This window comes from Mustela nigripes, chromosome 10 (assembly GCF_022355385.1).
Source record: "Mustela nigripes isolate SB6536 chromosome 10, MUSNIG.SB6536, whole genome shotgun sequence".
NCBI lineage: Eukaryota > Metazoa > Chordata > Mammalia > Carnivora > Mustelidae > Mustela > Mustela nigripes.
This window is the reverse complement of record NC_081566.1, coordinates 11,391,597-11,403,963: the sequence shown is the minus strand read 5'-3', so window position 1 is coordinate 11,403,963 and position 12,367 is coordinate 11,391,597. Positions and strand designations below refer to the sequence as shown.

General features: G+C 41.3%; 1 protein-coding gene across 1 annotated transcript in view; it reads right to left on the bottom strand.

Annotated features, from left to right (window-relative positions):
* Positions 1 to 12,367, bottom strand: part of SCCPDH (saccharopine dehydrogenase (putative)) — a 32,727-nt gene that overhangs the window by 6,479 nt on the left and 13,881 nt on the right. The window contains exons 6-7 of the mRNA XM_059412572.1: positions 2,950 to 3,080; positions 1,550 to 1,667 (exon numbers count right to left, since the gene is read on the bottom strand). Coding sequence (XP_059268555.1) covers positions 1,550 to 1,667; positions 2,950 to 3,080 — 249 coding nt within the window. The remainder of the gene's footprint in view (positions 1 to 1,549; positions 1,668 to 2,949; positions 3,081 to 12,367) is intronic.

Sequence of the window (12,367 nt, the reverse complement as noted above, 5' to 3'; positions counted from 1 at the left end):
GGCCATAAACAGTGAGCAAAAGCCGTTTATGTTCTAAAATCTTGTTCAGAAACCAGACATTGGGAGCCCATTTTTAAAATAAATTATTATAAGTGGTAATTAGCTTCCCTGACCTGAACACAAATGTCCCCTTGATCCATACATAAAAAGCACACAACAATGTACCTAAACGTAGTGATTATACATTATTCTAACTACAACCTCTTCTATGAGAAAATAATCTTATATTTTTTTTATTTTTTTTTTAAATATTTTATTTATTTATTTGACAGAGACAGATCACAAGTAGGCAGAGAGGCAGGCAGAGAGAGAGAGGAGGAAGCAGGCTCCCTGCTGAGCAGAGAGCCCCATGCGGGACTCGATCCCAGGACCCTGAGATCATGACCTGAGCCGAAGGCAGAGGCTTTAACCCACTGAGCCACCCAGGCGCCCCGAGAAAATAATCTTTTAAATTGAGATACAGTTTCCTCTCTTTTCCCCCCTGTGGCATGCTTTAGTTTTGGTCCTTTTTTTTTTCCTTTCATTTTTTAACTTAAATTCAATGAATTAACATATAATATACTATTAGCTTCAGAGGTAGGAGTCAGCGATGCATCATCGTATATAATACTCAGGACTCTTTACAATACATGCCCTCCTTACTGTCCGCCACCAAGTTACCTCAGCCCCCAACACACTCCCTCCAACAACCCTCATTTTGTCTCCCATGATTAAGAGTCCCTTATGGTGTATCTCTCTCTCTGGTTTCATCTTGTTTCATTTTTTTTCCCCTCCCTTCTCCCATGATCCTGTTTTGTTTCCACATACGAGATCATGACAGTTGTCTTTCTCCGATTGATTATTTCACTTAACATAATACCCTCTAGTTTCATCCATGTTGTTGCAAATGCCAAGATTTCATTCTTTTGGTGGCTGCATAGTATTCCATTGTACATATATACCACATCTATTCATATGTCAGTGGACATCTGGGCTTTTTCTATAGTTCGGCTATTGTGGACACTGCTGCTGTAAACATTGGGGTGAGGTGCCCCTTCTTTAGGGTAAATACCCAGTAGTGCGATTCCTGGGTCGCAGAGTAGCTCTATTTTCAACTTTTTGAGGAACACAGTTTCCTCTTCAAGTCTCAGAAACGGGAGCAATTACTTCCCAGACCAAAAGGAGAAAGATGTTACTCCAGAGGCTGGAGGTCACAAGGAGGAAAACCCAGACATCTCACCCGCCAACAGAGTATCCTAGCGGCCAAAACTCTCAGGAAGGGTTGTTGCGTGTTTAGGACACCAGCGTTCCCTGCACTAAATTCGCTGCTCTTCTGTTTCATCAACAAGGTATGCAGCTGCCAGACCTGAGTTATGGGGAAAGCTACCTCCTCCCCCATGAAAGCAAAATGCTTTACCCTACCGATTCTTACACTTTCAGAAACTGAACCCTGCATTATTTAGCCTGTTCTTTTTTTTGCTTTGCAAACATAATAATCCTACATTAAACAGGTATGGGAATGATAATGAACAGTACACTCTTCATTAAAAATTAAATCATATGCACTTACAGGTGACTGCTCCAAATTCTCGAACAAGTAGCGCTGAGTCCGCCTCACAACGGACACGTCTGATCCCAAGAAGGGAATGGAGTAGCTGTTCAGTTCTCTGCAGTAAGAAATCGGCCACCTGCAAGACAGACCCGCAGACCCAAGAATATGCTGCCTTTTCTTCACTTACAGTGAACTCTGTAAATTTCTGAATAAAAAATGTAGCTTTTCTTGAGGCAGTAATGACAACAAAGATGGCAGATCTGCTCTCAATTACAATTTATCTACGTGTCCTGTGCTCCCCACACCTACACCAAACAAATGAGTGGGACAGAGCAGAGTTCCTCACAGCAGGGGCTTGCGACCCCATCAATCTCCCCAGACAGTACACCCATTTCAACAGCCAAACCCTAGTATGAGTTTAGAGTTCTCACATAAAAGTGCTATTAATAGACAATCTAGGGCGCCTGGGTGGCTCAAACATTAAGCATCTGCCTTCAGCTCAGGTCATGATCCCAGGGTCCTGGGATCGAGTCCCGCATTGGGGCTCCCCGCTCTACAAGAAGCCTGCTTCTGCCTCTCCCACTCTCCCTGCTTGTGTTCCCTCTCTCACTGTGTGTCAAATAAATAAAATCTTTAAAAAAATAGATAATCTACATTAGATCATGACACTTATTAAAATGGTGGTTTTACAGCACAAAATTAACTGATGTTTGATTTTGATAATGATAGTAAAAAGGCATAAAATTCGGGCGCCTGGGTGGCTCAGTGGGTTAAGCCGCTGCCTTCGGCTCAGGTCATGATCTCAGGGTCCTGGGATTGAGTCCCGCATCGGGCTCTCTGCTCAGCAGGGAGCCTGCTTCCCTCTCTCTCTCTCTCTCTGCCTGCCTCTCTGCCTACTTGTGATCTCTCTCTGTCAAATAAATAAATGAGATCTTTAAAAAAAAAAAAGGCATAAAATTCATTTTCTCCCAGAATGCAAATATATTATCATATATGAAGTACTTAAGCTTAGAATAATGTATTAATCATACTATATTTAGCTAGGAAGACAATCCTGTATTCACTACAAAACAGTCTCAGGCTTTTCTAAGTGGCAGACTTTATTAATAACCACACCAACAGCAATTTACTTAGACCTGATATGCTAAAGAATGGATTTTGGGGTGCCTGAGTGGCTTAGTGGGTTGGGCATCTGCCTTCGGCTCAGGTCAGGATCTCAGGGTCCTGGGATCAAGTCCCAAGTCAGGCTCCTTGCTCAGTGGGGGGTCCGCTCCTCCCTCTCTCTTCTGCCCGCCCCTCCCCCGCTCCCTGCCTCCCCCCTCTCACTGCCCCTCCCCCTGCTCATGCTTTTTCATTCTCTCTCAAATAAATAAATAAAATCTTAAAATAAAAAAAGAATAGATTTTAAGTTAATATACCTTCTTTTCAATTTTGAACCAACAATTGGGACAGGTTTCAGATTTGACTCATTTCGCAGTTTTTTCAAATTACTCTGATCTGCAAAACCATAAACTGCAGACTTCCAGGTACCATCGTGAATGCACAACCCCTAATAAAAATTCAGAAAGTAAAGAAACATGTCTTAAGGGATAATGACAAAACATAAAACCAAGAAATTTACAAGTGTTTACAGAGAACAGAATTCCGCCTCTCTCTGAGCAAGGCAAAAATCCCTTTGTTAATCTCGAGATCAATCTCAGGCAGGACTCCCTGGCTTGATCATACTCGATATTTACACCCATGTGTGGTCCCTCTTCTTCCTTCCTACCATCACTTATGCTCCTTGTAAATGCCACTGAGTTTTTTACCTATGCATTTCCACTCAACTAACTGACCATACTCCTTCAAAATTACCCTAATTCCTCTCCCTATGCTGATTCCTCGAAGTTTCAAGACATGTTCCTGAGCACATTTACGCACACGGACACAATGTACAGACCAATCCCGACCCGGCACAGTCGAGGTCCCACTGCCCCCAATGCACCTTACTCCAGACTCAAGTTATATAAATGCATCCCACATAAGTCTTGTTAAAATATATATTTTTTTAGTTTTAAGGCTCATTAATATTTATATTTTAATTTCTTCCCCCACTTCTTCAGTTTCTTTCTGGAACTGTAGGCGGCAGAGAACCCTTGCTTGATCTTGCCCAGACTCATTCGTTCAGTATTTCTCATCCTCAGTGTTTTCCATCCTTCCAGCGTAATTACACCCTCTCCACGAACCTCACCTCCAACGCCCATTAGACGTGAGGGGCAGAAAGGAGAGCACAGGCGAGGATATAGCCTCGGACTTGAGGTCTTAGTGCTGACTCTTCTTTACCTCCTAACTTTCGGATGGGCCTTTTAATTCTCTGTTACATAAGTATTTGAAACTTCATTTATAATTCTGATTGTACATAACCTTTCAGGTAGTTTACCTTGTTTGCATGAACAAAGTTATTTAGAAATATTCAAAACCAATTCTGTCACAAGATTTTTGAGAGAGGAGCATCAGTAAAACTGATGTGAAGACATTGTTGCTTGTTAATAAGGAGAATAAGAGAAACAATAAACCATCAGAAGATGCAGGTGTTTATGTCAGAGCTTTGACGACAGTGAAAGGCAGAGAGACACCAAACTTAATTCCCACTTTGATACGGATTCGTATCTTCTGTTGTGTTAAAACAAACAGAGCTAGAACTCTGAGGGGTTTCTATGTGAAACTACTCTCAATCTGGACCCAGTCAATGTGACCTGTTTGCAAACATTAAGATTCCCAGGGGCACCCCGCTAGCTCTGTCGGTGAAGCACATGACTCTTGATCTTGGGTACACAAATTACTTAAAAGTAAAATCTTTAAATAAAAATTAAAAAATAAAAAATTTCCAAATACCAGGAGAAAACAGTTTTTTGGAAACCTAAGAATATCTTCTTATACAAATCAAGCTATCAAGGGCGCCTGGGTGGCTCAGTGGTTAAGCCGCTGCCTTCGGCTCAGGTCATGATCTCAGGGTCCTGGGATCGAGTCCCGCATCGGGCTCTCTGCTCAGCAGGGAGCCTGCTTCCTCCTCTCTCTCTCTGCCTGCCTCTCTGCCTACTTGTGATTTCTCTCTGTCAAATAAATAATAAATAAAATCTTTAAAAAAAAAACAAATAAGCTATCAAAAAGGCACAAATCAGTCCATTTTTTAAAACTGTTTACCTTATTGAAAAACATAAAGTACACAAAACAAAGAGGCAATTTAATGAAATTGTGAAACAAATATCCCTGTAGACAAGGCCCAACTTCTGTCCTGCTTTCATAGTAATAAAGACAAATACTTGCTTTTCCTTAGAGTTTTACCACCTAAGTATTCATTCCTTGTGAATTTTGCTTGTTTCTAAACTTTACAGAAATGAAAGCCCACAGCCTATATTCCTCTGAGTTTGGCCTTTTATGCTCAAGACTGTGATATTAAGATTCATCATGTGTTAGAAATCGCTCCTACTTTGGAAATCAAAAATTACATGGAAACATATGAAAATGAAAACACGATAGTCCAAAACTTTTGGGACAGAGCAAAAGCAGTTCTAAGAGGGAAGTTCATAGCAATACAGGCCCACCTCAAGAAGCAAGAAAAAACTCAAATACACAACTTAGCCTTACTCCTGAAGGAGCTAGGAAAAGAACAACAAGACCCCAAACCAGCAAAAGGAAGGAAATAATAAAAATTAGAGCAGATACAAATGATACAGAAACTAAAAAGCAACAGAAGTGATCAATGAAACCAGGAGCGGTTTCTTTGAAAAGACAGCAAAATTGATAAATCTCTAGCCAGAACCATAAGGAGAGAGAGAAAGGACTCAAACAAAATCACTGAAGAAAGGAGATAAATAATAACCAACACCACAGAAACACAAACAATTGTAGAGAACATTAGGAAAATTTGGGGACGCCTGAGTGGCTGTCAGTTAAGCATCTACCTTCAGCTCAGGTCCTGATCCCAGAGTCCTGGGACTGAATCCCACATCGGGATCCTTGGCTCAGTGGGAAGCCTACTGCTCCCCTTGCCAGGAAAATGCAAATCAAGGGGCATGTGAGTGGCTCAGTCAGTTAAGCAACTGCCTTTGGAACTGGTCTTGAAGTCCCAAGATCGAGTCCTGCTCCGGGCTCCCTGCTCAGCAGGGAGTCTACTTCTACCCCTGACCCTCCCCACTCTCGTGCTCTCTCTTATCCTCTCTCAAATAAATAAAATCTTAAAAAAAAAAAAAAAAAAAGGAAAATGCAAATTAAAACTACAATGAGAAATCACTTCACACCTGGTAGAAAGGCCAAAATCAACAACACAAGAAACAAGTGTTGGTGAGGGTGTAGAGAAAGGTGTGGAGAAACCCCTGCACTGTTGGTGGGAGTGCAAGCTGGTGCAGCCACTTGAAAAAACAGCATGGAGGTTCCTCAAAAAGTTAAAAATAGAGCTACCCTAGGATCCAGCAATCACACTACTGGGTATTTACCCAAAGAATATACAAACACTAATTCAAAGGGACACATGGACCCCGACGTTTATTGTAGCATTATCTACAATAGTCAAATTATGAAAGCAGCCCAAGGGTCCAATGACAGATGAATGGATAAAGAACACACACACACACACACACACACACACACTGGAGTACTACTCAGCCATAAAAAAGAATGAAATCTTGCCATCTGCAATGACATGGATGGAGCTAAAGAGTCAGAGAAAGACAAATACCATATGGTTTCACTCACAGGTGGAATTTAAGAAAGAAAACAAACAAGCAAAGGAAAATAAAAGAGACAAACCAAGAAACAGACTCTTGAATTCCTATATTGTATTGAATCACCACACTGTACCCCTGAAACTGATATAACACTGTATGTTCACTATACTGGCATTAAAATAAAAAACTTTAAAAAAGAAAGAACTGCTCTATTGCTGGCCTTTCCATTTTCTAAATGGTATCTTCTCATAAACAGACATTATCAATTTTAAATGTATACAAATTTATCACTTTTTCTTTCTATCTAATGCCTTCTCTGTCTTTTTTAAGAAACCATTCCCTATACAGCCTGGTGACTATAGTCAATCCTGTATTCCCTATGTGAAAGTTGCTAAGAGAAATCTTAAAAGTTTTCACCATAAGGGGCACCTGAATGGTTCAGCTGGTTAAGCATCAGACTCTTGGTTACAGCTCAGGTCTTGATCTTAGGGTCATGAGTTCAAGCCCCATGTTGGGCTCCAGGCTGCACATGGAGCCTACTTAAAAAAAAAAAATTTCATCACGAGAAAAATAAATTTGTAAGTGTATATGGAAATGGATGTTAACTTATTGTGATAACTATTTGCAATATACTGCAGTATATATAAATACCAAATCAGTATGTTGTACACCTGAAACTAATGTTATATCAATTATATTTCATTAAAAAATAATAAAATATATGTGGGGGGGGAGAAGCCATTCCCAACCCTGAGGCCATGAAATGCACATCGTCTTCTAGAAGCTTCACTGTGTTGCCTCTCACACTGTAATCCACCTAAACTTGATTTTTTGTACACAGTGCAAAGTACGAATTTAATTTCATTTCTCTCCATCTGGATACCCAGTTGGCCCAGCATCACCTCCTGAAAAGCTCCTTTCCCATAAATCAAGTGCTCACGCACGTGAACTACTCTGAGCTCTTTACTCTGTTCCAGGCCTACTGATGTCCCACTGCCAATGTAATGCACTGATTTAATAATGAGTCTTGACACCCAAGAGCACCTTTCTACCTTTTTCTCCTTCAAGAATGTCTTGGTTATTATCAGCCCTCTGCATTTCCATATATATTTTAGAATTAGCTGGCCAAACTGCACACCAAAACAAAATCCTGTTTCAGATTTTGATTGGAATTACATGGGATTATAAATCAATCTGAGGAAAACTGACATCATAACAAAACTGAGTCTCCCGATTCATGAATATGGTGGATCCTTCCATTTCTTTGTCTTCCTTAAGGTCTCCAAACATGTGTTATAGCTTTCTTCACAGAAATATTGCACATTTTTCTATTACTATCCTTAGGTACTTAATTTTTTCTATGCTATTAAAAATGGTCACTTTTTAAAAAAAATTCATTTTCTAACTACAGCTTGTATATAGAAATGCAACTAATTTATACATTAATTCTGTGTCCAGCAACAATAAAGACTAGGATGGAAATAAATGAAACAGAGAATAGAAAAATAGAGAAACTCAATGAAAACCAAATTTCTCTCTTTGAAGAAATCAACCAAATTGACAAACTTTTAGCCAGACTGACAAAAAGAGTGAAAGAGAAAAAGTTAGAGAAAGCACTCAAGTTACTAAAACCAGGAATGAAAGAAGGAACATCACTACCAACCTTACAGAAGCAGAAAGGAGTATTAGGGAATACTCTGGACAACTGTACACCACCAAATGAGACAACCTAGATGAAATGGACAAACTCCAAGAAAGACACTATTACAAATTGAACTGTGTCTCCCCAAATTCATAGGCTGAAGTCCTAACCGCTAATACCTTAAAATGCAACCTTATTTGAAAACAGGATTTTTGTAGACATAATTAATTAAGGGGAGGTCAAACTAGAGTGGGTAGGCCCCGTCCTTAACAGACCTGTGAGATGCAGACACAGCATCCCCACAGAGAGGACGCCATGTGAAGGTGGAGCAGAGATCAGAGCGCAGCATCTACACACCCCAAATGCCCAAGAGCCAGCAAACCACAAGAAGCCAGGAGAGAAATACTGAGCAGATTCTCCTTCAAAGCCTCCAAAGGAACCAACTCTACCAAAACCCTGATCTCCAACTTCTAACCTCCAGAACCATGAGAATAATAAATTTCTGTTTTTTAAGCAACCCAGTTCTCGGCAGTTCGTTACAGCAGACCTAGAAAACTAATACCAATGCAAACCAGCAAAACTAACTTAAGAGGAAATAGAAAATCCTAGTAAACCTGTAAGTAAAGAAATTGAATTAATAATCAAAAAACTTCCCACAAGCCCAGGCCCAGATGATACCAAACATTTTAAGAATTAATACCACTTCTTTGCAAAGTTTTCCTAAAAGGTCAGTACCAATTACCCTGATACCAAAACCAGACCAAAAAAAAAAAAAAAATCACGAGAACTACAAACTAATATTCCTTATGAATATAGATGCAGAGATCATCAACAAAATGCTAGTAAACTAAATCCAGCAATATATAAAAAGGATTATATACTATGACCAAGTGGGATTCACCCCAGCAATGTAAGATTGGTTCAACATACGAAAATCAATTTTAAGCAATACAATGGAAGACGGGAAGAAAAAACAAAAACCACATGATCATCTCAACAGATACAGAAAAAGCATTTGATAAAATATAACACCCTTCACATTAAAAACACTCAATAAACTACTAGAAGGAAATTTCCTCAACCTGATGAAGAGCCTCTATAAAAACCCTCAGCTAGACAAAGACATCTGTTCTCGCCACTTCTACTCCCCACTGTACTGGAGGGCTAGCCAAGGAAATCAGGTAAGGAAAAGAATTTTTCTAGCAATCTATGAAACTCATTTACTCATTCTAAAAATACTGCCTATAGATTTCTTTGGAATTTCCTACATTTACAATTATATCATCTGCTGAAAATAGTTTTGTTTCTTCTTTTAAAAAATAATATTTTTATTTATTTATTTATTTGAGAGACAGAGATAGCAAGAGAGAGCATGAATGGGTAGGGGAAGGAGAAGCAGGCTCCCCACTGAGCAGGGAGCCCGACTCAGGGCTTGATTCCAGGACCCTGAGATCATGACCTGAGCCAAAGGCAGATGCTTAACCGAATGAACCACCCAGGCACCCCTTGTTTTCTCATTTCCAACCTATATACAGTTTCGTTCGTTCTTCCTGCACTACTGCTCTGGCTACAATCTGGCGGAAGCAATGGGCACCCAGGTCTTACTCCTGCACTCAGAGCAAAAGTTTTCAATGTTAAATACAGATTTAACTTTATTACAGCTTTTTTAAAAAAGATAATCTTCCCTTCTACTCCCGGCTTGCTGTAAGTTTTTAATCATGAATAGAAAGTACATTTTACCGCACTTTTTCTCTGCTTATCGAGATGATCATAAGACTGCCCTCCTTTAACCTGTTAGTGAGGCGGATTATAGTGATTATGTAATATGACACGTCCTATTCCTCTCTAAAACTAACTTGGTCAAAATATATTATTCTTATGTATTATTGCTTTTAATTTGCAAATATTTTACTTCGAATTTTTACATCTGTGTTCCTAGAACATGAAACTGGACTGGACTTTTGCATCCCGGAATTGTTCTTGTAGGGTTTTAGAATTACAGTTCAGTTAGCCTTGTTCACTCAAGTCAGCTGACAAAGACACTTACTGAGCTCCTACTATGTGACCAGCTTCTGGTCACATAGTAGGAGCACCAGTTCTGGGTGCTTGGCGAACTAAAAAGACAAACATCCTTTTTTTTGTAGTGCTCACATTCCAGAGAGGGTTACAAACTCAATAAAAAATACAATACACAGGCTTTAGAAGGTGCAAAGTACTACAAGAAAAAAGAAAAAGAGTAGATATGATGAAGTGAAAATGATGGAATCAAGTTTGCAATTTTAAATGGGACTTCGTCAGGAAAGTGACATCAGAGGAAAGACTTGAAGGAGAGGGTGTCAGTCATGCAAACATCTCTGACAAGTATTTGCAGGAGAAGGAGAGAGCCAGGACAAAAGTGGAGGGCGGAAGTGTGCTGGCATGTTCGAGGGGGCACACGGGTCAGCGTAAATGAGGAAGAATGCCCAGGTGTGGGAGAGGAGGCTAGAGAGGCGACAAGGGCCACGTCACTTGGATTCTTGCACACGACCGGAAGGACATGGTCCGAGTGAGGTCGGAACAGGATCATCCCGGGCACATGTTGAGCACGACTCTACAAGAACAGATGGTAGCAAGAATAAGGCGTGGGGGAAAGAGAAATGATGAAGAGTGATCAGATTCTCACGTTTCGCAAAGGCAGAATCAACAGGATTTCCTGACTGACAGGATCTGAGGATTTGTCCTCAGAGGACAGAGAGCAACGACCCCGCCGTCCGACCATGGAAGGACACGCCACTACCAACTGAAACGGATACAAATGACCCAAGGTTGGAGCGCATTTGGAAACAAGAAACAGGAGGTCAGTTATGGACAAGGCACAGTCTGAGAGAGCTATCAGGTGTTCAAGGGCAGATGTTAATTAGGTGATTAGATGTTTTAAGTCTGGAGTTTAGAAAAAAGGTCTGGGTTAATGACATAAATTTAAAATACATTTCATCATATGCAAATATAGAGATTTTCATGTTATCTCTTCATTGATTTCTAGTATAACTGTACTGAGGTCTACAACACACTCTAGGACAGGGCTTGGCAAACCGTCTCTGAAAGGTCCAATCTGTAGGCCACAGATGGTCTCTACGACCTATTCTTTGTATTTCTATTGCAGCCCTTTAAAAATGTAAACAATCATCCTTAGCTTGTGGACATATAAAAAAGGCCATGGGCTGGGGCAGCCGGGTGGCTCAGTTGGTTAAGCATCCAGCTCTTGGTTTCCACTCAGCGTGTGATCGCAGGATCTCAGGGTCATGAGATGGGAGTCCCATGCCGGGCTCCACGCTCAGCACAGAGTCTGCTTGAGACTCTCTTTCCCTCTCCCTCTGCCCCTCCCCCTCACACCTGCCACAGGCAAGTGGCTGACCTGTTCTAGAGCCCCAACAGCCACTGTATAAGCCTCCACGCAGCACACATGGAACATTTCCATCACGGCGGGAAGATCGACTGGACAGACAGGACAATTCTACACTATAATTTCAATCCTCTGAAATTCAAGCATGTGGTCTATGGTACAATTTTGTGTGTAAAATAAAAAACCTCCAGGGGAAAAGAAAGACAAGGAGAGACAGGACAGCTCAGTGACTGGGGATACACAGTTTTACATCCCTGTAAAACTCAGGCTGTGGGTTTTGCTTTAGGGGGAATGAGAGCGGGAGCTGCACTCCTACGGAGGCTTCAGCTGTCTTGTCCTGAGTCAAGCCCCAACTTTAAATTTAAATAATATTAATAAAAATAATACTTAATAACATTTACTGGGCAATTTGCTAACTGCCAACCTCTGTTCTGATTTAGAGTCACTGACTCAGCGACCACATGAAGCAGATGCTATTATCATCTCCTTTTACAGATGAAGGAAGGGGGGCCCGTGAGGACAGTGTGGTACTTGCCCAGGCTCCCGTCACCCATAAGTGGCAGAGCCAGAACTCAAGCCCAGGCAGTCCAGCTGCCAAATCTGGCTCGCCTCCCTGTGAACCACCAGGAGCTCATCGACCCTCTAGTGAAGGGAAGACACCTTCATGACACCAGCTCTCCTTCCAACTGCATCTCCTGCTGTTCTTTCAAAAGCAGCCTCTTTTCTACTCTACCAATTTTCTCACGATCTCCCTGATGTGACCTCTGGGTTCTGTCATCCTGCAGCAGCTCCCCGCAGTCCTCTAACTCATCTTCTGCTTATAAAACTCTCTCTCCTATCTGGAACGTGTTCCATGCTGGAGAGATGGAACTGTCTCTGTGGTGCCCCCTCCCAGAGGCCTGCGACCCAGGCTGAGGCAATCTGACTACGCCATTACACCAGGTCATACTGATGGGCTCAAAAAAGCCCAAAGGCCCCATACTTGACTGATCTTTCCTACCATGTGATACATCAACTCTGCTAGCTGTTCCCAGGAAATGAGGAACTTTAAGGACAATGTATCCCTGGGAACGCCAGCACCTTCCCTGCCACGCTGAGAGCCACAC